The 25,653-nt window shown below is 42.3% G+C and overlaps 1 protein-coding gene across 1 annotated transcript; it reads left to right on the top strand.

Moving 5' to 3' along the window:
• The first annotated feature begins 6 nt into the window (after positions 1–6).
• On the top strand, positions 7–25,653 carry c8h6orf118 (chromosome 8 C6orf118 homolog). Its single transcript, XM_033025734.1, has 10 exons — positions 7–219; positions 10,464–11,163; positions 13,041–13,163; positions 13,374–13,433; positions 13,967–14,091; positions 18,222–18,268; positions 19,957–20,147; positions 21,893–21,946; positions 22,485–22,546; positions 25,087–25,653. Exons 2-10 carry the CDS (start codon positions 10,483–10,485, stop codon positions 25,148–25,150), a joined length of 1,407 nt encoding a protein of 468 aa, XP_032881625.1. The 5' UTR covers positions 7–219; positions 10,464–10,482; the 3' UTR covers positions 25,151–25,653.

Raw genomic sequence — 25,653 nt, 5'->3', positions numbered from 1 at the left:
GAAGTGACGCAGGCACGCAGTGGGCCTCGCTCCCTCGCTCTTCCCGCCCCCCCGCGACACGTCGCCTGGCAACCGAGAAGCCGCGGCCTAGTGAAGAGCAACGGCGCTCCCATCCTAACCCAGGGGGGGTGGGGGAAGCGGTCTGGGGGACATGCCTTGGGCCTCGCAGCCACCGCAAACGACAGTCTGACGGCCTGTGAGGAATTCTTAAAATCCGAAGTACGGCTTGCATCAGGTAGCAATGTTACAAAATTTTGAGATTTTAAAAATCAAGTCTGTAATTTATCCCATCAGATAAAGCATAAAAATAAGTTTAATTTGACACCTAATTCACTTTCATATCTCAAGTATTTAAAAAGTTATGGCCATTTTCATACTCGGAAATGAGCATCTTGTTCCCTATTGATTTTCTATGGACATAACAAAAAAGTTGTGATCGTGAACAGTCAAAAGCCCATAACTTTCTTAAAAATTAAGAGAACTGAATGAAATTTTCAGTTATCATAGATTGAAGCATTCTGAAACAAATATAAAATAATCTTACTTGGATGACCTGAAATTAAAGCATATAATTAGTTAGTTACCTAATTGTAGCTAATTTCAGACTTCAATTACTAGATCTAAACATCTATCCATTTCTTAATAAATTATTAACATTTTTAAATAGCCTAAATGTCCAAATAATATTCACAAATAATTCACAATAAAACATGATTTTTAAATCTCATTTACATTAATTTATAGACCAAATGGAAGGAATTCAGTGTTCAATTGCTGTAAATAAATGCCCATTTAAATCAGCTTTCCAGTGGGATCCTGTGGAACGCGCTGGTTTAGAACGTTCACATTGCGGTAGATTTGTGCCCCAAATGCCCAGAAAAATACTGCGCGATATAATGGGCCCAAAATGAGCTACTCGCAATATTAAACTTTGTATAAAGGGATCTTTAGAAGCCCTTTTTAATGTAAAAATATACAACCTAACTTCTGCTATTTGCTTTATGAGACCCTGCGGTTGCTGGCGGTCGCGGGTTTAGAGATTGATTTTTAAACTACTATAACTATTATTCAAGGCCTTTAAACCTAATAATAGCTTTTGCGACGGGGTCTTCCAGCGATTTTTCGTTAATAATTAACTAGGCTGAACATCTTCGATTTGAACAGCCTAGAGAAAATCGCGTTTTAAACCCGCCCCCTCTAAACGGCGCCAAAATCGCGAGCACCTGCAGCGGCAGATTTTCAAAGACGCTTCAGGTAGGCTTTGCAACATACCTACATCAGGTTTTACACGTTGCATTGGTTATGTGGTGGGATTATTGGCTATTGCAAAGTGTTCCTTGGGGGCAGGTGGCTGCAGAGACGTGTGTGGGATTGTGTGTGAAAACACAGTTGCACTAATGAGGTTGCTCTGAAAGCTGGCAAAGACACGATGGGCCGAACAGGCGCAACGAGAAGAAATATCGACCGGCTTTTAGATAGGCACATGGTTATGGAGTGGTGTGAATTATCGGCAGGTAGATTAGGGTGTTTTGGTAACTATAATGGTAACTGTAACTTTAAGTACTGAGTACTAGAATGGTATGATTTGTGTCATGAGATATATTGAATATCATCAGTTTTGTGAATATGTGTGAGTATGCGCAGTGTACTTTTGTAAAATAAAGAAGACCCGCACTGGCAATAGCGTGTACTGAAAGCCTGTGCTTATTTCTATCTGCATACTGAAGCCGTAATATCTTACAATGACAATTATTGTCAACTTCAAAGTCTTGCCTTTGTGTTGTACATCACAAGCTATCGCTCCACATGTCTCCAATCTTCTCATAGAAAGAAGGCTCTGAACTAGACTGAGTTTGGTTCTACCCAGGGCTGCCAACTCTCACGTATTGAGCGTGAGAATCACGCATTTCGCCAAATTCTCACACTCTAACACTGATCACAAATTTCTCACATTCTGTCGTGAGAAATTCTGTGATCAACGAAAATGTCAAAACTCATATCAACATGGGTTGCGGGTGTTGGTGAGCCGGTGCTGAGGGAGGGATGGAAGCAGAAGCAACGGTGGGGACAGATGCGGACGGGGAGCCGGGGCTGGTGAGTGTTTGCCGGTGGGCGAGTGTTTGCCGGGCTGACGAGTGTTTGCCGGGCTGGCGAGTCGTTCGCTGCAGCTCCGGCCATGGAGCAGACTCAATACAAGAGTCGGAAGCGTTGCGCTGCTGCCGTGAGAGTCTCTGTGCCAAATTCGCCCAGGTGTCCGGCATGGATCAGGCTGCAGCTCGGTGCATTCTGGAGGACAACCAGTGGCTGCTGGAAGTAAGTACCAAGCACTGGGTAGAAACGGTGGAAGATAGTGGCCTTCAAATGGGGGTGGTTGGAGAAAGCATCCTGCTTGCCTGCTAGATTTTCACTTACTGTAACTGCAGGAAAAATGTTCCCGATGTTGGGGGAGTTCAGAACCAGGGGTCACAGTTTAAGAATAAAAGGTAGGCCAGTTAGGACTGAGATGATTAGGAAAGTGGCCGATTAGGAAAGGGGGAGATGCAACGAGACCTGGGTGTCATGGCACACCAGTCATTGAAAGTAGGCATGCAGGTGCAGCAGGCAGTGAAGAAAGTGAATGGTATGTTAGCATTCATAGCAAAAGGATTTGAGTATAGGAGCAGGGAGGTTCTACAGGGTCTTGGTGAGACCACACCTGGAGTATTGCGTACAGTTTTGGTCTCCTAATCTGAGGAAAGACATTCTTGCCATAGAGGGAGTACAGAGAAGGTTCACCAGACTGATTCCTGGGATGTCAGGACTTTCATATGAAGAAAGACTGGATAGAATCGGCTTGACATTGTTAATTCAGAAACAATGGTTCTGAACTTAAAGAAAGGTAACTTTGAGGGTATGAGACGTGAATTGGCCAAGATTGACTGGCAATTAATTCTAAAAGGGTTGACGGTGGATATGCAATGGAAGACATTTAAAGACTGCATGGATGAACTACAAAAATTGTTCATCCCAGTTTGGCAAAAGAATAAATCAGGGAAGGTAGTACATCCGTGGATAACAAGGGAAATCAGGGATAGTATCAAAGCGAAGGATGATGCGTACAAATTAGCCAGAAAAAGCAGCATACCGGAGGACTGGGAGAAATTCAGAGACCAGCAGAGGAGGACAAAGGGCTTAATTAGGAAAGGAAAAATAGATTATGAAAGAAAACTGGCAGGGAACATAAAAACTGACTGCAAAAGTTTTTATAGATATGTGAAAAGAAAGAGATTAGTTAAAACAAATGTAGGTCCCTTGCAGTCAGAAACAGGTGAGTTCATCATGGGGAAGAAGGATATGGCGGACCAATTGAATAACTACTTTGGTTCCGTCTTCACTAAGGAAGACATAAATAATCTGCCGGAAATAGCAGGGGACCGCGGGTCAAAGGAGTTGGAGGAATTGAGTGAAATCCAGGTTAGCCGGGAAGTGGTGTTGGGTAAATTGAATGGATTAAAGGCCGATAAATCCCCTGGGCCAGATAGGCTGCATCCCAGAGTACTTAAGGAAGTAGCTCCAGAAATAGTGGATGCATTAGTAATAATCTTTCAAAACTCTTTAGATTCTGGAGTAGTTCCTGAGGATTGGCGGGTAGCAAACGTAACCCCACTTTTTAAAAAGGGAGGGAGAGAGAAAATGGGGAATTACAGACCAGTTAGTCTAACATCGGTAGTGGGGAAACTGCTAGAGTCAGTTATTAAAGATGGGATAGCAGCACATTTGGAAAGTGGTGAAATCATTGGACAAAGTCATCATGGATTTACAAAAGGTAAATCATGTCTGACGAATCTTATAGAATTTTTCGAGGATGTAACTAGTAGCGTGGATAGGGGAGAACCAGTGGATGTGGTGTATCTGGACTTCCAGAAGGCTTTCGACAAGGTCCCACATAAGAGATTAGTATACAAACTTAAAGCACACGGCATTGGGGGTTCAGTATTGATGTGGATAGAGAACTGGCTGGCAAACAGGAAGCAGAGTAGGAGTAAACGGGTCCTTTTCACAATGGCAGGCAATGACTAGTGGGGTACCGCAAGGCTCAGTGCTGTGACCCCAGCTATTTACAATATATATTAATGATCTGGATGAGGGAATTGAAGGCAATATCTCCAAGTTTGCGGATGACACTAAGCTGGGGGGCAGTGTTAGCTGTGAGGAGGATGCTAGGAGACTGCAAGGTGACTTGGATAGGCTGGGTGAGTGGGCAAATGTTTGGCAGATGCAGTATAATGTGGATAAATGTGAGGTTATCCATTTTGGTGGCAAAAACAGGAAAGCAGACTATTATCTAAATGGTGGCCGACTAGGAAAAGGGGAGATGCAGCGAGACCTGGGTGTCATGGTACACCAGTCATTGAAAGTAGGCATGCAGGTGCAGCAGGCAGTGAAGAAAGCGAATGGTATGTTAGCTTTCATAGCAAAAGGATTTGAGTATAGGAGCAGGGAGGTTCTACTGCAGTTGTACAGGGTCTTGGTGAGACCACACCTGGAGTATTGTGTACAGTTTTGGTCTCCAAATCTGAGGAAGGACATTATTGCCATAGAGGGAGTGCAGAGAAGGTTCACCAGACTGATTCCTGGGATGTCAGGACTGTCTTATGAAGAAAGACTGGATAGACTTGGTTTATACTCTCTAGAATTTAGGAGATTGAGAGGGGATCTTATAGAAACTTATAAAATTCTTAAGGGTTTGGACAGGCTAGATGCAGGAAGATTGCTCCCGATGTTGGGGAAGTCCAGGACAAGGGGTCACAGCTTAAGGATAAGGGGGAAATCCTTTAAAACCGAGATGAGAAGAACTTTTTTCACACAGAAAGTGGAGAATCTCTGGAACTCTCTGCCACAGAGGGTAGTCGAGGCCAGTTCATTGGCTATATTTAAGAGGGAGTTAGGTGTGGCCCTTGTGGCTAAGGGGATCAGAGGGTATGGAGAGAAGGCAGGTACGGGATACTGATTTGGATGATCAGCCATGATCATATTGAATGGCGGTGCAGGCTCGAAGGGCCGAATGACCTACTCCTGCACCTAATTTCTATGTTTCTATGTACTCGCTAGAATTTAGAAGGTTGAGGGGGGATCTTATAGAAACTTACAAAATTCTTAAGGGGTTGGACAGGCTAGATGCAGGAAGATTGTTCCCGATGTTGGGGAAGTCCAGAACAAGGGGGTCACAGTTTAAAGATAAGGGGGAAATCTTTTAGGACCGAGATGAGGAATACATTTTTCACACAGAGAGTGGTGAATCTCTGGAATTCTCTGCCACAGAAGGTAGTTGAAGCCAGTTCATTGGCTATATTTAAAAGGGAGTTAGATGTGGCCCTTGTGGCTAAAGGGATCAGGGGGTATGGAGAGAAGGCAGGTACAGGATACTGAGTTGGATGATCAGCCATGATCATATTGAATGGCGGTGCAGGCTCGAAGGGCCGAATGGCCTACTCCTGCACCTATTTTCTATGTTTCTATGAGGACAAACTTTCTTCACGTAGAGAGTTGTGAATTCTCTGCCACAGAAGGCAGTGGAGGCCAATTCACTGGATGTTTTCAAGAGAGAATTACATTTAGCTCTTGGGGCTAGCAATATCAAGAGATATGGGGAAAAAACAGGAAAGAGGTACTGATTTTAGATGAACAGCCATGATCGTATTGAATGGCAGTGCTGGCTCGGAGGGCCGAATGGCCTATTCCTGCACCTATTTTCTATGTTTCTATGCTTGAGTATATGGCAATAAAACTCAACCACTTGATTTTTAAGCATTCATGCATGGTGGAGGTATGATGTAGTCATAGAGTGATACAGTGTGAAAACAGGTCCTTTGGCGTAACTTGCCCACACCCGCCAACATGTCCCAGCTACACTACCTGCTTTTGGTCCATATCCCTCCAAACCTGTCCTCTCCATGTATCAGTCTAACTGTTTCTTAAATGTTGGGACAGTCCCTGCCTCAACTGCCTCCTCTGGCAGCTTGTTCCATACACCCACCTTTGTGTGGAAAAAGTTACCCCTTAAAAAGTAACCTCTTAAAAATACTTCAATCAAAAAACATTGAAATCATTCTTCTACAATGCACTAAAACATGATTTTAATACATCGAATTTCAAAAAGTCCCTACCATGGGAGGGGGTACACCGATCATGGTAGGGACACCTTCCCCCCCACTCAGTTGCTCCACTCCCTCGCCGGGTACCCCCAAGGCCAGTGATCAGTGATAGCTCAGCCTCCCCAATTTCAAAAATGCTCCGTGGCCCCTGGTTCAGACAGAGAGCACTGCCAGATGTGAGTGAGGAACTGAGGCCAGTTGTCCGTGATGTATGGATCCCAATGCTCAGCGCTTCGTGTTTCGGAGTTGGCTAATGTTATTGATTTGTAATTAGCCTGATTTGTAATTAGTTGACAAAACCTTAATTTATTAATCTGGAATATCCAGGGGATAGGATAAGTGTAATATTAAAATGACATGTAAGGTGTCAGGCTGTCTGACACAACATACAGCCCAGATACCCATTATTTCCTTCAGTTAAATATTGGGAAGGTAGCACTATTGTCATTTGCCACTCAACTATTATGTTTGTTTACCTCATTGACTATTTCTAACCCCCCCCAATTCATTTGACAGGTTGAATAGAAATGTTTTATTAATTGAACACGTTGTTTTATTAATTGAACATGTAGATGAACATCCTCAAGGAGTGTAATCAGATGGAAACTGATTCAGATGCAATGTTTAAGAGCTTGTTCAAAGAATGGGCATATTTTAAAGGAGTGACAGAGATTCTTGCAGGGGAATGTGTGAGGAGGTTATTATTTGTCTTTGGTTTTAGCTTGAATCAGGACATCTGAAGTTTCAAAGTTTAATATAGTAATTGTGCTTGATACTGACCCCAACCAACCACGTAATGAATATCATCCATTCCGGAGGTTTTATTTTTCTGATGCCATTTAAACTTCACTTGGATTTCAATCACTTCAATGTAAAAGTAATTGGGAATGAGGAGCATTGGAACAAAAATTTGTCCTCGGTATATATTAACTGTAATATAATAATGTATGCATGTTGGTAGGTGCAATCAAAACAAAGATCTTTTTATCATTGTTGTGTAATGAAAACCACAGAAAATATTATGTACTCTCAAGATCACATTTAATAGAATAATATTGCTTAAATATATAGTTATTGGACTTCGGAAATATCCAGCTGAGAGGAGACAGCAAAATACTGAAAATATTGGGGGTGAAAATGACTTCAGGACAGTTTGTTAGGAAAAGGAAGGAAATGGTAACAGAATACTTATACAGCTGAGTGAGTATAATTGTATGGGTGAGAAATTGCATTCAACCAATTGACTTATTTGACAGAGTAACTAGCATGTTAGATAACAAGGAAGTCAATGGATGGGGCTTTATGTGTGGGCCAGATATATTGTCAGTGCAGAGGGGATAGGAGCAAGGCCAAGTGTGCATCCAGAGTCAAGGTCTGGAATAGTACTAGGTGTGCAGTCAAAGCTGGGACAATGGGAGTGTTCAGCACTGGGAACCTAAGCAGGTAAGCAGCTATGATCAGGATAGAATGGGGGGAGGGGGGGGTTAGAAAATGGACTTCTCACTTCTGTGGGATATAAATAAACTTAGAGTGAGGAAGCTGCAAAAAAACAGCTCTTTCCATGATGAAAAGGGGGATTTGGATGACTGCTGTGAACTGAAAATAATCACAGCGCCTGTACTGCACTGAAGCAGGCCCTTTTGCCCCCCTGACCATGTTAGTTCCATTTGCCATCATGTGTTACATATCACTCTAATGCTTTGCTATCCATATATCTATCCAAATGTCTTTTTAAAGTCACACTTGTATCCGCTTCGAGGCTTCCTCTGGCAGCACATTCCAGAAACGCCTACCCTCTGAGTGAAGAAGTTACATAGAAACATAGAAAAATCGGTGCAGTAGTAGGCCATTCGGCCCTTCGAGCCAGCACCGTCATTCAATATGATCATGGCTGATGATCTAAAATCAGTACCCCGTTCTTTTTTCCCCATATCCCTTGATTCCTTTAGCCCGAAGAGCGAAATCTAACTCTCTCTTGAAAACATCCAGTGAATTGGCCTCCACTGCCTTCTGTGGCAGAGAATTCCACAGATTCATAACTCTCTGGGTGGAAACGTTTTTTCCTCTTCTCAGTCTTAAATGGCCTGCCCATTATTCTTAAAATGTGACCCCTGGTTCTGGTCTACCCCAACATCTGGAACATTTTTCATGCATCTAGCCTGTCCAACCTTTTAAGAATTTTATATGTTTCTGTAAGATCTCCTCTCATCCTTCTAAATTCCAGTGAATACAAGCACAGTCGACCCATTCTTTCATCATATGTCAGTCCAGCCATCCTGGGAATTAACCCGGTGGATCCCCACTGCATTCCCTCAATAGTAATAATGTCCTTCCTCAAATTAGGAGACCAATATTGCACACAATACTCCAGGCGCGGTCTCACCAGGGCCCTGTACCACTGCAGTAGGACCTCCTTGCTGCTAAATTCAAATCCTCTTGCAATGAAGGTCAACATGCCATTAGCTTTCTTCACTGCCTGCTGTACCTGCATGCTTACTTTCAGTGACTGATGTACAAGCACACCCAGGTCTCGTTGCACCTCCTCTTTTCCTAATCTGACACCATTCAGATCAGTCTGAAGAAGGGTTTCGACCCGAAACATCACCCATTCCTTCTCTCCAGAGATGCTGCCTGTCCCGCTGTTACTCCAGCATTTTGTGTCTACCATTCAGATAATAATCTGCCTTCCTGTTCTTGCCACCAAAGTGGATAACCTCACATTTTTCCACAATATATTGCATTTGCCATGCATCTGCACACACACCCAACCTATCCAAGTCACCCTGCAGCCACATAGCATCCTCCTCACAGCTCACACTGCCACCCAGCATTGTGTCATCCGCATACTTGGAGATGTCACATTTAATTCCTTCGTCTAAATCGTTCATATATATTGTAAACTACTGGGGTCCCAGTCCCGAGCCTTGCAGCACCCCACTAGTCACTGCCTGCCATTCTGAAAAGGACCCGTTAATTCCTACTCTTTGCTTCCTGTCTGCCAACAGTTCTCTATCCATGTCAATACCCTACCCCCAATACCATGTGCTCTAATTTTGCACACTAATCTCTTGTGTAGGATCTTATCAAAGGCTTTTTGAAAGTTCAGATACACCACATCCACTGGCTCTCCCTTTTCCATTTTACTGGTTACATTCTCAAAAAATTCCAGAAGTTTAGTCAAGCATGATTTCCCCTTCATTAATCCATGCTGACTTTGACCGATCCTGTCACTGCTTTCCAAATGCGCTGCTATAACATCTTTAATAACCGACTCAAGCATCTTCCCCACTACCGATGTAAGACTAACTGGTCTATTATTCCCTGCTTTCTCTCTCCCTCCTTTCTTAAAAAGTGGAGTTACATTGGCTACCCTCCAGTCCACAGGAACTGATCCAGAGTCGAGAGAACATTGGAAAATGATCACCAATGCATCCATGATTTCTAGGGCCACCTGCTTGAGTACTCTGGGATGCAGACCACCAGGCCCTGGAGATTTATCTGCCTTCAGTCTCAACATTTTACCTAACACCATTTCCTGACTAATGTGGATTCCCTTCAGTTCCTCCCACCCACTAGATCTTCGGTCCCCTAGTATTTCTGGGAGATTGTGTCTTGCTTAATGGACAGAACCAAGGCACTTGTTTAACTGTTCTGCCATTTCCTTGTTTCCCATTATAAATTCACCTGTCTTTGTCAGGGACCTACATTTGTCTTCACTAACCTTTTCCTTTGTACACAATCAGTTTTTATATTCCCTGCAAGCTTTCTTTCATGCTCTTTTTCCCCCCTCTTAATTAACCTCTTTGTCCTCTGTTGAGTTCTAAATTTCTCCCAGTCCTCCGGTTTGCTGCTTCCTCTGGCCAATTTATATACCTCTTCCTTGGATTTAACACTAGCCTTGATTTCCCTCATTAGCCACGGTTGAGCCGCCTTCCCCGTTTTATTTTTTTGCCAGACAGGAATGAACAACCTTTGGAGTTCATCAATGCAGTCTTTAAATCTTTGCCATTGCATTTCCACCGTCAACCCTTTAAGTATAATTTGCCAGTCTATCCTATCCTATTCCTGTCTCATACCTTCAAAGTCTCCTTTCTTTAAGTTCAGGACCATAGCTCTGAATTAACCATGTCACTTTCCATCCTAATGCAGAATTCCACCATATTTTGGTCACTGTTGCCCAAGCGGGTTTGCATAACATGATCGCTAACTAATCCTTCCTCATTACACAATACCCAGTCTAGGATGGCCTGCCCTCTAGTCCCCTAAGATTCCTCTTAAATCTCTCCCCTCTCACCTTAAGCCTTAAATTGATTGTTCCTTTATTTTCAGGTTTTGCTTCTCTGCAAGAATGAACTCCACCAAGTGCTCCGACCCACATAAGACAACGCTTCGACAGCTTCTCCACGGCTTGGAAAAGGGTCAGAAAGCTGACATTTGTGCCTACACTTTTGGGCACTTAAACCAAAGGAATCTGTCCAAAGTATCTGGGCAATACAAAGGTGCAGTGTCGTGGCAAGGCGCTAAAATGACCACCCACAGGAAAGAGAAAAGCACGTCAATCCAGCAGTCAAGCAAGATGAAAGTCAAGAAAATGACCGACGCAATGGTAGAACTTAGCCTGATGACCACAGTGCTGCCAAACCTGCCTGCAGCTAACCTTCCTATCCTCTGTGAGTTAGATCAGAGTGCAGCTAGAGGTTCTCGGGAGATACCAGACACGACTTCAAGCACATGCACGCTAATCACAGATGCTAAGAAGCAAAGTCTGCAAGATCACTGCATCAAAGAGGAACTGGACTTCACAGCTCTCATGCTGATGAAGCCTCAGCCGCAGAAATGTGAAGGGCCCTCTGGAAGCCAGTACCAGAGGCAGTTCATTGAATCATATTTGGCTGGAGTGACAAAGGAGGACCAATTCAGAAAGCTACTTGATTTCGAACGCAAAGTCCTGATGAAACAAGATCTGCTGGAGAGGGATATAATGTCTGGTTACAAAGTGGCACAGAAGCACGAGTGGAAGCTGGCCAATGTAAGTAATTTTATAAAAACAAGGAACTGCAGAAACAAGGAACTGAGTTTGTAGAAGTGTCCTGATCCAAAATATCACCTATCCATGTTCCCCAGAGATGCTACCTGACCCACTTGGTAACACTGGCACTTTGTGTCCTTTTGTGTGTTAATCAGCATCTGCAGTTCTTTATTTCTACGTAATTGCAGAAGTTGGTTTACAGAAAAATAGAGACAAAGTACTGGAGAAACTCAGCAGTTCATGTAGCATCAATGGCGAACATGGATAGGTGACATTTAGTGTCGGGACCCTTCTTCAGATAGTTAAAACAGGCTTTTTGATTTATTGATTGATTGCATTAAAATCCCAGCAAGGAAATAGGCCTCCTCCTCTTCTCTCCTTGTCTGACACTCTTTTGTCTCCTTTTAACCTCTAGCCTTTGTCACTTACTCCACTTATCTACAAATCTACCAGCATCTTTCCCTCCCGCCGCACAATCAGTCTGAAGAAAGGTCCTGACCTGAAACATCACCTATCTATGTTCTCCAGGGATGCTGCCTGACCTGCTGAGGTACTCCAGCACTTTGTAAGGAGTTTTATAGATGTGCTGAGATCACTAAAACCACCATTCAGAATCAAAATAGTTGGTGGCAAGGTATATAGGGGGATGGCAAGGAAGTGAAAAACTGAGAAATGTACAAACACGGAACTGCAGATGCTGGTTTACAAAAAAAGACACAAAATACTGGAGCTTCAGCACTTTGTGTCATCTCTTGAAGTGCAAAACAGAGTGGTCTATTTGGATAACAGACAAAACAAAGCTTTTCACTGTACCTCGATACACGTGACAATAATAAACCCAAACTTAGAGTGCTTTGGTAGGAATTCTTTGCTAGGAAATTAAGTGTTGGCTCTTAGCTGTAGAATCGTGGTCACCCTTAAAAATAAATATTTGTGTTGGAGGCACAAGGAACTGCAGATGCTGGAATCTTGATCAAAGCACAAAGTGCTGGAGGAACTCAGCAGGTTGGGCAGCATCTGTGGTAGGAAATAGACCCACAATATTTTGGGTCGGGAACGATTTTCAGACTGATGGAGAAGAGGGCAGACAGCTGGAAAAGACTGGTGGTGGCGGGACAAAGCCTGGCAAGTAGGTGGATATGGGTGAGGGAGTGATTGGCAGATGGGTGGAGTAATTGCCAAAGGCTGGAGGTGCAAAGGAGACAAAAGACAAAGATCTTAGAGCGAAGCAAGATAGACCACTCCTGCAAAATACAATGGACTGACGTGTAGTACGCAACGGAGCGTAACATCCGCCATTTCAGTAAACCCGACCGTATCTTTGACCCGACCCGACTTCAGTTATGCATTCAGTTAAAACGGCACATACCTTGTACAGGGAGGAACTGCAGATGCTGGTTTAAACCGAAGACAGACACAAAAGACAGGAGTAAGTCAGCGGATCAGGCAGCATCTCTGGAGAGAAGGAATAGGTGATATGCCCTGCAACCATGCACCTTCTTTTGCCTCCTTTGGAAATTAAGTTAATCTAGTTTTAACTCAATGGGTCAGGAGTTACTCAGTGGGACAGGCAGCATCTCTGGAGAATATTGTGTTGTTTCGGGTCAGGACCCTTTTTTGACCCGCTCCAGCATTTTGTGTTTTTTTTTTTAAACCAGCATCTTTAGATCCTTGTTCTGGTTTATTTTACCTTCACAGATATTTGGTGTTGTTCAAATTATTTATTTCAACAGTCATTCAGTTCATTCATACTATACTTGTCAAAATTTACTTAAGTGATTTAAGCACTTGAAGTCCTGCATCTAATAAGCAGTTTTTCCTTCTCCGTTGGTGGTCTCAGCTTTTACCTGATACCCTGTCTTGCATCGTAAATGTAGGAGCTGATGAAACTAGGCCACTGTCCTGGACCAAACCTGCGACGACTTCAGATCTTCAGTGAGGTTTTTGAAGACATTTGCCAAGACACTACAATGTTCCGCAATATTTTGAGAGAAATAAAGGTAATATCCTGCAAATTAAACCTTTTCGCTCCCTTTCCTATTGTCTGTTCTTTCCATCTGTATTTCACTCTCTTCCACTCCCCCTTTCCCGAGTCCTCGTTTTTTCCAGTTTTTACAAAAGCCAAATTGTTGGTTTCGTTAGATGATTGCTGCAGCAGTTTTATTCACCTTTGTTTAATTGTGATACTTCCTGGTGTCTCCAACTTTCAGGTTGAATATGACGCGTACCTCGCCTCACTCCTGGAGGTGCAGCCAATGAATGAACATAAGGTAATGTTTTAAAAATGCCTCGATATTGGAAAAAATTGTAGAGATATTACAATTGGAATGGTATTTCAGCCTTAAATATAATGTCCTGTAAAGCTTTTGCACAGCCTTTTTAGAGGAAAGCTCCCCCCAATTCCCCCCCAACCAATTTTACGCGTCCCCCTCCCCCCCCCCCCCCCCATTCAACCCTTCCCCTCATTGTCCGCTCTATCCCCTTCTCCTCCAGTCTCCCCTTTCTCCCTTCCCCCTGCATTTAGTTACTTTTGAGTTGACACTAAATACATTTTGCTTGCTTACAGTTCTCAAATTATTTAGTGGTGTCTGAACTGTATACCATGTTTAACTTTTGCATGTCTTTTCCGCTCCCATAAAGGGATATTCATATTGCATTGTAATGCTAGAATAGGATAGGGGTGCAGACATATGCTGTCTCTAGTTTCCTTATTGCTTTTGATGATAGTTATTGAGAGGTAGAGATTTTCAATAACATGTTTTTTATTTTGAGATTAGTTCCTTTTCCCCCCTGAACCCCACAGAACCTTCAGGCTGAGCTTCAAGTAATGGAGAACAGGCCAGTGAAAACTCACCACGTAGAAGAAGTGCGTCAGAGAATCTTAAATCTGGAGCAAGAGGCAAAACACGATTTGCAGAGAAATGATGAGTATGTACCTAGAATTTCTTGAGAATTATGAAGTAATTTGGATGCTTCATTCTGTAAGCGCACTGGTTTGACCATGTTATGTTATGGTTGTTTAGTTATCTCATTTTGCACATGCACGCTCTCTCTGTGAACAGGAGTCCATATGTGTTGGGAACAGAATGCATTGAAGCAATCATTCATTGTTGTGGTGGTTGTTGACTATATAACATTGAGTGTTAAACTTAAGAGCCTCTTGCAGTGGGGAGTTATTGCTAACACGATTGTTGAGTTGGTGTTGTTAGGAATAGAAATTCCAATAGGTCAGTGCCAATAGGTCAGTGGAAGACACAGTCAATCTGGCCATTCATCACACTCTGCAACACCTGGAAACCGCCAACACGTACGCCCGCATCCTTTTCATGGACTTCAGTTCGGCATTTAACTCCATCAACCCGGTTAAACTCTTCCATAAATTAACGGACATGAACCCTGCATCTGTCACTGGATCTACAGCTTCCTTTGGAACAGACAACAGAGGGTGAAGATACATAACACAATATCTCACCCCCTGCACCTCAGCACAGGAGCCCCTCAGGGCTGCGTCATGTCTCCCTGGTTATTCTCACTCTACACAAACCAATTCACATCCCAGCATAGTTCAGTTAAAATTTATAAATACGCAGATGACACAACCATCATAGGTCTCATCTCGAACAATAATGAAACAGAATACCGCACTCAAACACACAAAGCAGTCACTTGGTGCACAGATAATAACCTCTCAACACATCAAAAACACACAAACTCATCATTGATTTCAGACGTAAGGCACAACCCAAGACCCCCCTACTCATCTCAGGCGAACCCATATCCACCACTGACTCATACAAATTTCTTGGCACACACATAAGCAATAACCTCAAATGGAAAATCAATTCAAATCACATCTACAAAAAAGCCAACCAGAGACTCTTCTTCCTCCGCCAGCTCAAGAAGTTTAGAGTAAGGAAACACCTCCTAATCAAATTCTACACAGCCATCATCCAAAGCATGCTCACTTCATCAATTACAGTCTGGTTCAGCAGTTTAGACACTCACTCCCGTAATAAATTACAACGCATAGTTAACAAAGCATCCAAAATCATCAGCACTCCCCTTCCATCAATAGAATCACTCCATCACAAACGGTCTGTGTCAAGGGTGAAGAAAATCATCTCTGATCCCTCCCACCCAGCTCACCACATCTTCCACCTGCTGCCATCAGGAAGGCGCTACAGCTCACTGTCCGCCAAGACATCTCGATTTAAAAACAGTTTTTACCCACACGCAATCCGAATTCTGAACACACTATGATAACAGCATATATCCTCCCCATGCATGTACTGTATATTGTATGATGTTGTGTTTTATGTTATGTTTGACGGGAATCAGCCTACCTTGTAACATCCTGTACTGAACCTGAATTCCACCACCTTGACTGTGTGGTCATTAAATAATCTAATCTAATCTAATCTAAATGTGGCAGAATTCATTCACTTACTGTAAACCTTGAGACTCCCAAGCATTTATAGAGAAACTGCAAATGCTGGTTTACACAAAGAATCACAATGTGCTGAAGTAACTCAGTGAGTCAGGAGGGATTTCTGGAAAACATGGATAGGTGACATTTTGGGGTCGGGACCCTTCGTCAAACTGAAGACTGAGGAAGGGTCCCGACACGAAATGTCACCTACATATATGTTAGTGCCTGCCCTGTTAAGTTACTCCAGCACTGTGTCTCTTCATTTAAATCTATATTATCATGGTCATTAATAGAGACTATGCCCACATGTTCAAGAGAGTCAAGAGTGTTTAATTCCTAATTAAGTCGTATGTAGCAACATTGAAAGAATGAAATTTATACTTGCTGCTGCTTAACAGGCCCGCAATTCTAATCAGATACATTTATAATAATTGACAACCTGAAACTAGGTAACCATAATAGTGTAAATATAGAAGCCCATAGTGCAACCAAAGACAGTCCATAGAAGATCATAGTTGCTGTGGTGAGTGTTGTGCAGTGTTCAAGAACCTGATGGTTTAGATTTAGCCTTATTATTGTCACGTGAACTGAGGTACAGTAAAAAGCTTCGTTTTGCATGCTCGCCAAACAGATCAGAAAATATATATAGACACAATCAGTTGAAACTCAAGTACAATAGACTGAGCAAAGGGAAAGATACAGACTGCAGAATATAGTTCTCAGCATTGTAGCGAATATGCAGGGCAGAAGCTGTTCTTAATAATAATAATAGCGGATGGGATTTATATAGCGCCTTTCTAATACTCAAGGCACTTTACATCGCATTATTCATTCACTCCTCAGTCACACTCGGTGGTGGTAAGCTACTTCTGTAGCCACAGCTGCCCTGGGGCAGACTGACGGAAGCGTGGCTGCCAATCTGCGCCTACGGCCCCTCCGACCACCACCAATCACTCACACACATTCACACACAGGCAAAGGTGGGTAAAGTGTCTTGCCCAAGGACACAACGACAGTATGCACTCTTGAACCTGATGGTCATGGTTTTCAGGCTCCTGTATCTTTTTCCCAATGGTAGTAGCGAGATGAGTGTGTGGCCAGGGTGGTGTGGGTTTTCGATGATATTGGCTGCCTTTTAAGACAGTGCCTCATAGAACATAGAACAGTACATCACAGGAACAGGCTCACAATATCTGTGCTGAACATTATGCCAAGATAAACTAATCTCCCTTGCCTATTCCTGATCCATATCCCTCCATTCCCTGCACATCCATAAACACCACTATCGTATCTGTTTCTAACACTATCACTGGCAGCTCATTCCAGGCACCCACCAGCCTCTGTATAAAACAAAACTTGTCCTGCATCTCTTCTCTAAATCTTCCACCTCTCACATGAAAGCTGTCATTGACTTTTCCTCATTGGGAAAATGTTTCTGACTGTCTACCCAATCTATGAAATATCATATACTTCTATCAGGTCTCCCTTCAATCTCTGACGCTTCAGAGAAAGTCTGTGCAACCTCGCCCTGTAGCTAATATCCTGTAATCCAAGCAGCACTCTGGTGAACCTCTTATGCGCTCTCTCCAAAATCTCCACATCCTTCCAGTAACGGGGCCTCTACACCCTTCCTTTAATATCCCCAAATTTAAGAATATGGTGAGCTGGAAGCTCTCTTGCACTATAAGATGGACATTGTTTTTAAAAAGATACTTTGCCAAAAACATGTCTGATGTTGAGCTTGAGTGAAATTTGCTCCAAACTTGGACAGTGAGTACATCACTGTGTGAACTGCTTTAGAATTTATTGTGGCGAATGGATTTTCTATCCTCTGGAAAGGTCTTCACCAATGGAACAAATGTTAACTATCTCACAAACATGCAATTCTTCTTACCAGAATGCTACAAGGAGAGGTTGGACCAACATGGATTGTTTTAACTGGAGCATCGTAGGTTGAGGGGGAGACCTGATGGATATATAGTTAATTATGAGAGGCATAGATAGGGTAGACAGTCAGAATCTTTTCCCACGGTGAAAATGTTAAAAGATTAGAGGGCATAGCTTTAAGGAGAGAGGGGCAAAAGTTTAAAGGAGATGTGTGGGACAAGTTCTTTTTTGACATAAGAGGGTGGTGGGTGTCTAGAACGTGCTGACAGGTGTGGTGGTGGAGGCAGATATGATAGTGTCTTTTAAGGGGTTTTTAGATTGGTCCATGGGAATGCAGGGAATGGAGGTATATGGATCACATGGAGGCAGAGGAGATTAATATAACTTGGCATTACGTTTGGCATGGACATTGTGGGCAAAAGGGCCTGTTCTCTTACTGTTCTATGTTCTCTTCTCCATGTAAGTTTTCTCTTTCACACGGTTGTTAAGCATGGGAATGGTTTATCTATTAAATGGTAGAACTTCAATTTGCAGCCTGAGCTGTTGGTCAGATTATTTCTCAGCACCTGGTCAACACTTCCCACTGCCCAAGGGATGGACTTGTCCCTGAATGTGGAAATGGTTGGGAGGTAATTGTCATGACTGAGGTGGGCTAATAAAAAGCGGCTTCACATCCCATGTGGTTTCCATGCTGAAAAGCCGTATGTTGTTAACATATTTGGCAATCCTCTTTCTTTTATAGGTTAAGGGATGAACTTGAGAGGGAACTTTCAAAACCAAAGCAGCAAGGTAAACCAAGACTTTTGTTTTTTTGTTTAGTTTATTGTCTTGTGTAGTGTAGGTATAGTGACAAGCTTTTTTTGTTGTGTGCTGTCCAGTCAGCAGAAAGACTATACATGACTATATATAAAAACTATACATGATTACAGGATAATGGGAATAACCTTTAGTGCAAGATAAAGTCCAGTAAAGTCCTATTAAAGGTAGCTTCCAATGAGGTAGATAGTAGCTCAGGACCACTCCATAGTTAGTGATAGGATGGCTTATTCGCCTGATAACAGCTGGGAAGAAACTGTCCCTGACTCTGGAGGTGTGTGAATTGTAGATTAATTTTTGGTCACTAATGCAGTAGAAAATAAATAACTGGAGAATAAATATGCTGCCTCTTATAAAACATACAATAGCACATTACAGCACAAGGAACGGGCCCTTTGGTGCACAATGATTGTACTGAACATATTGCCAAGTTAAACTCAAGATTCAAGAAAGTTTATTGCCATGTGTCCCAGATAGGACAATGAAATTCTTGCTTTGCTATCAGCACAACAGAATATTGCAGGCATAAATAATGCAGAGCAGATGTGTGTCCATATACCATTGAATATATATATATATATATACCCACACATAAATAAACATATAAAGTGCAGTAGGCTAATTAAAGTTCAGATTTAGTTTGAGTTGAGTTTAATAATCTGATGGCTGTGGGGAAGTAGCTATTCCTGAACCTGGTTGTTGCAGATTTCAGGTTCCTGTACCTTCTACCTGAAGGCAGTGGAGAGATGAGTGTGTGGCCAGGATGGTGTGGGTCCTTGATGATGCTGCCAACCTTTTTGAGGCAGCGACTGTGGTAGATCCCCTCGATGGTAGGGAGGTCAGAGCCGATGATGGGCTGGGCAGTGTTTACAACTTTTTGAAATCTTTTCCGCTCCTGGGCGCACAATTTGCCGAACCAAATCACGATGCAACCGGTCAGCATGCTCTCTACTGTGCACCTGTAGAAGTTCGAGAGAGTCCTCCTCGATATACCGACTCTCCATAATCTTCTCAGGAAGTAGAGGCGCTGATGTGCTTTCTTTACGATTGCATCAGTGTTCTGGGACCAGGAGAGATCTTCGGAAATATGCACGCCCCGGAATTTGAAGCTCTTGACCCTTTCCACCATCGACCCGTTGTTATAAACGGGACAGTGGGTCCCCATCCTACGCCTTCCAAAGTCCACAATCAGTTCCTTGGTTTTGCTGGTGTTGAGAGCCAGGTTATTGTGATCGCCTGATCTCCTGTGAACTGATCTCCTCAGGCTGCATGTGAGCTATATCCCTTCATTCCCTGCACATCCATGTGCTTATCTAAAAGCCTCTTAGATGCCACTATTGTATCTGGACATGCACCAAGCACCCTCTGCACATCTTCTTTAAACTTTGTCCCTCTCACCTTAAAGCTACACCCTCTAATCTTTGACGTTTCCACCCTGTGGAAATAAAGTTCTGACAGACCAATCCAGTTTTTTGATTTATCCAATTTTAAGTTAGTACCTAACAACAACCCCACCCCCTGTCTACCCTATCCATGTTTTTCATAATTTTATGTCCTTCTATCAGGCCTCTCCTCAACCTCTGTCATTCCAAGGAAAACAATCCAAATCAGTTCAACCTCCGAAGCATCTTGAAGTACATTCTGAATTATTGTCTTTGCAGAAGTACAGCCTGTTGTGAGACCAGTTGAAGCCAAGGAGCACCGACTGTCTATCACAGAGAAAGTGTTATTCTTGCGGAACAAAATTTTTCAAATAACAGAACAGATTCAAGAGGTGGAAAAGGAATTGAAGCAGTCCATGGTGCCTTCCACAGTCACCAATGCATTGCAGAGCTCCCTCAGAGACTCTCAGGTACTCATGATTTTTGTCAAAATTCTGGCTTTTGCCATTTTGGACCCCTTGGGATGCAGCATAGAAACAGCTGCATAGATACAGCATAGAAACAGGCGCTTTGGCCCACTGAATCCACGCAGACCATCGATCACTTCATTCTATGTTATCCAACTGTTGCATCCACGCCCTGCACACTAGGGGCAATTTACAGAGGGCCAATTAACCTACAAACCCGCATGTCTTTGGGATGTGGGAGGAAACCGGAGCACCAAGAGGAAACTCACTCAGTCACAGGGAAAATGTGCAAACTCCACACAGAGAGCATCAGAGATCTGGATTGACCCTGGGTCTCTGGTGCTGTGAGGCAGCGGCTCTACTAGTTTCGCCACTGAGCCCCCCTGGATTTTCTAGAATACCTTCCCGAAATCTATCTCCCCTATTGTCCACTTATCTGACATTATCTCATTCTTTATTGGGATAATTGATGTCTCCAAATATGTTGACACAAGGAACTGCAGATGCTGGAAATTGAGCAAAACACCAGATGAACTCAGCGGGTCTGGCAATGCCTGTTGAGGGAATAGTCAGTTTACACTTCAGTAAATCCACTCGAGGACATCTGAGTTGACCTCTCTCTCCCTCTTCTTTGTTCAGTAAACATGGTTTCCTCACCAGTCTGATGAAAGGTCCCGACCCGAAACATTGTCTGTCCATTCCCTCCACGAATGTTGCTTGACTCGCTAAGTTCATTCTGCACTTTGTGTCTTCCTAAAATGTTCGCTGTCTGGGTTTTTCCATTCACTTTTACCTCAGGACTTTGCATGCCATTCACAAGCCTTCTAATTTGGCTAGAATTCTTATAGTTTCTTTCTTTCCCTAAAACTACAGTGGGGAAAGGATACACTTATTTTGGTGTGTTTCTTCACTGTTAATTGTGTATTCATCGCTGGACTGTGAAGCATAGATGTTCAGAAACAGTGTGAGTTATAGCAGGAATCTCTGTTTCAGGAGAATTCACCCAAATCCATTTTGGACGATACTAAGTCAATAATATCAAGCAAAATGAACTGATAGTCTGTGTTGTTACTAAAGATAAGTGCATTGAGGCACTTTACTTACTATACTTTAGAGATACAGCCCTGAAACATGCTCTTTGGCCCACTGATTCTGCGCCGACCAGCAATCCCTGTACACTAACGCTCTCCTACACTTTGGGGACAATTTACAATTTTACCGAAGCCAATTAACCTACAAACCTGTACGTCTTTAGAGTGTGGGAGTAAATTTGAGCACCCGGAGAAAACACATGTGTCACAAGGAGAATGTACAAGTTTCATACAGACAGCACCTGTAGTCAGGATTGAACCTGTGTCTCTGGCACTGTAAGGCAGCAACTTTACCGCTGTGCCAGTGTGCCATCCAAGAGTGAAAAAGTTTTGTTTTGAATGCTATTCAATCAAATCAGATAATACTGTACAGGAATACAATCAAGCCAAACTCAAGTACAAAAGGTGGAGCAGAAAGAAAGATACCAAAAAGTAGAATATAGTTTGTCAGCATCGCAGCGTGACTGTTACAGAGACAAAGTTCAATGTCCATTGTGAGGTAGGTTGGAGAATCGGGACTGTATCCTAGCTTATGGAAGGACCGTTCAGGCAGAGGGCTAGAGGGGAAGAAACTGTGCCTGCGTCTAGTGGTTCACGCTTAGTCTTTCTTTTGAGTAAAATTACAATATTGCAACTAATGTTCTAATCTAACAACAGGGTGAAATTGCAAACCTGCAGCATTCCAATGCATTTCTTCGCAGGAAAATAACAGTAAGTATGGACAGTTTTGGTTGATTCCTTGTATTTCTGATTTGCTGAAAGTACCATTGTGTTAACATGACCTTCCTGGTAGGAATGAGCATCTCCTTTGATGCAGTGGATAACTGCTGTGTTACTGTTGTCAGTAATCAACGTAACATCTGCTGGGGTTGCTGGATGCTTGGCTCCCTTACAAAGAGCATGGATATTCTTGGCTTGTTCTGGGAAACTAACATCAGGCTGGAAGCTCCTTCATGAATTTATTTTAGTTTAGAGGTACAACATGGAAACAGGACCCTCAGCCCATGGAGTTCTCACTGGTTCTATGTTATCCCACTCTGCATCCACTCCCTACTGGCTAGAGACAATTTACAGAGCTCCTGAGGTACAGATGTTCTGAGTGAAAACTATTATCTAATTTAACAATTTGATTTATAATTTACTTTTGTATTTTTGGTTGGAAATTATTTTTAAACAGTAACCGATTTTGTTGTTTTATAGTCACAAATTAAAATGAACTGTTTTACATCTTTCCTGTTTCTGAATATAGGGTTTTGAAAATTATATTAATGTAGCCCTCAATGAAAATAAAGTGAGCAGAAGTGTCAAAGAGTAAGTACCTTTTAAAAAAAAATCCCTTTTGATCCCTTCTTTTCCTTATATTTATATATGCCTCAGTCTTGCTATGGGTGAGTTTGGTAGATGTTGAACTAACTTCAAATATAATCAACCTATGAAGTTTGTGCATTAAGTACATTAGTATAATCCCATCATTTTTCTTAATATTTATAAATGTAAACTGGGTAGTTAGTTTATTGTCACGTGTACTGAGAAACTTGTTCTGCATGCTATCCAGTCAAATCATACTATACATGAGTACAATAGATCCTCTTCAACCAGCAGAGTTTCCACCTTCTGACGCATCTTGCAACTTCCAAGTCTCTGAAAAGTCCAATTGACAAGTTACTGTAAATTCAATTTCTTCCGTTATATGCTCTTGCATATTTTGAAGCAGACTGGGTTTGACAGATTAAAAGGATTATATTAACATTCTCTTTACTGCTAAACCGCCAATACCAGTCTGTTTCAAAGCAGTTCTCAACGACAAAATGAACCTATTTAACATCTTGCAATGGTGTGATCTAATCTTCCCTTCCTTTGTCCTTGATATCATAGCTCCTTCTGTGTTTCTCTGTGGCCTGAATTTCTAAGACACCATGTGCAAATATATCTCTTTTAATTCTGAAGAAAGGATACGAACTGAAACTTCACTTATCCATGTTCTCCAGAGATGCTGCCTGACCTGCTGAGTTACTCCAGCACTGTGCCTTTTTTATAAACCAGCATCTGCAGATCCTTGTTTCTATTTTAATCTAAGTATCCAGTGTGACAACTAGTGATCATTAAGTTTACATTGGCTTTCTGGATGGAAATAAGGTGAAGCAGGTATTTATCATCCTCTATTCTTTGTATTGTCCCCTTTGCTCTACCTATTGTACTTGAGTGTTTTGATTGTATTCATGTCTAGCATTATCTGATCTGATTTAATAGCATGCAAAACAAAGCTTTTCGCTATACCCTGGTATATGTCACAATAATAAACTTAAACATCCAAGTCTGTTTACTGGTTGAGACCAATAGTGCAGTTGGAAAGCATTGCTGCTTACTGAATTTGTATCTTAAGAGTCATAGAGTCATACAGCATGGAAACAGGCCATATTACAATCTAACCATCAATGATTTGGACATACAGAACAAGATTAGCAAGTTTTGCTGATGATACAAAAGTGAGTGGTTTTACAGATAGTGAAGATGGTTGTGAAAGATTGCAGCAGGATCTGGATCGATTGGCAGCATCTGCAGTTCTTTCCTACACATAGAAGTTGGGAGGTCATGTTGCAGATGTATAAGACGTTGGTGAGACCGCATTTAGAATATTGTGTTCAGATCTGGGCACCATGTTATAGGAAAGATATTGTCAAGTTTGAAAGGGTTCAGAAAAGATTTACAAGGATGTTGCCAGATCTAGAGGGTGTGAGTTATAGGGAGAGGTTGAGTAAGCTGGGTCTCTATTTCATGGATGAGGGGTGATCTTATAGAGGTGTACAAAATCATGAGAGGAATAGATTGGGTAAATGCACAGAGTCTCTTGCACAGAGTAGGGGAATCGAGGCCCAAAGGACATACTGTAGGTTCAAGGAGAAGGGGAAAAGATTCAATAGGAGTGGGTGTATGGAGCAAACTACCAGAAGAGGTAGTTGAGGCTGGGAAACAGTTAGACAGGTACATGATAGGACAGGTTTGGAGGGATATGGACCAAGCAGAGGCAAATGGGACTAGTGTAGCTGGGACATTGTTGGCCGGTGTGGGCAAGTTGGGCCGAAGGGCCTGTTTCCACACTGTATCACTCTATAACTCTATGACTCTCCGATGTATGTGCCTGTCCAAATGTCTTTTAAATGCTGTTATAGTAGCTGCCTCAACTACCTTCTCTGGCAGTTTGTTCCATATACCCATCACCCTTTGTGTGAAAAAGTTGCCCTTCAAGTACCTATTATATCTTTCCCCTCTAACCATAAATCTATGTCCTCTAGTTCTCGATTCCCCTCCTCTGGGCAAGAGTAGGGGAATCGATATATTCCACCCTATTTATTCCTCTCATGATCTAATACACCTCTATAAAAATCACCCCTCAGGCTCCTACCCTCCAAGGAATAGTCCTAGCCTGCCCAAACTCTCCCTAAAGCTCAGGCCTTTGAGTCCTGGCAACATCCTTGTAAATCTTCTCTGCATTCTTTCCAGCTTAATGACATCCTTCCCATAGCTGGGTGAACAAAACTGAACACAGTACTCCAAAATGTCACCTATTTTTTTTTGTCTCCAGAGATGCTGCCGTACCCACTGAGTTACTCCAGCATTTTATATCTATCTCCGGCATAAGCCAGCATCTGCAGTTCCTTCCTACACAACACTCCAAATGCAGCCTCTCTGGCATCTTGTACAACTATACATAACATCCAACATTAGTCAGGGTATGCTCCATACCCTGACTAATGAAGACCTTCTTAAAATTAAAAGAGATGTGGAGAATCTGTTGATACAAATAAGCTTAACAAACGTTTTAATTGTTTGTAATTACATTTTTATTTTAGGAATTTTTGGAAGCTGGTTAATGATCTTGTGGATTCTGCTGAGAATGGTGTCATCTCTGGGTGATTGGACGACATGTATACTCTTTAACATTTAATCCACTCGTCTAAATGTGGCATTGAAAATCCAAGATAGTTTGATAAAGCTTACACTGCAATAATTTTAATCTTTGCATTGTTGTATTACTCAATGAACTTCAAAATTATGTTGTCTTTGCACTAAGTTCTCTCCCAATTGTGGCAGCAACAGTTTATATTTATATAGCACCTTCTACATAAATTACGAATGGGACCATTTTAAAATAAGATTTGCTGCAAGATAATTCAGAAGATATTGGAACAAATGACCTAAAAGATTGGTAAATGAGTTTCATTTTAAGAGCTTCTTCAAGAAGGTGAGGTGACAAGAGAGACGACTTGACTGAGTGGGGGGATTCCAGAGTTTTGGCATCTGAAGGAATGCTCATCAATGATGGAGAATAAAAAAATGGGGATAAGCAAGTAGTCAGAAATTAGATTCTGTCCTGGTTTTAAATTGCTGTACTCCAATAAAATATGTTTTGACATTCC

Source organism: Amblyraja radiata, chromosome 8 (genome assembly GCF_010909765.2).
Source record: "Amblyraja radiata isolate CabotCenter1 chromosome 8, sAmbRad1.1.pri, whole genome shotgun sequence".
Classification (NCBI taxonomy): Eukaryota; Metazoa; Chordata; class Chondrichthyes; order Rajiformes; family Rajidae; genus Amblyraja; species Amblyraja radiata.
The sequence above is the reverse complement of the archived record's forward strand: the minus strand, read 5'-3'. Positions and strand labels throughout refer to the sequence as shown.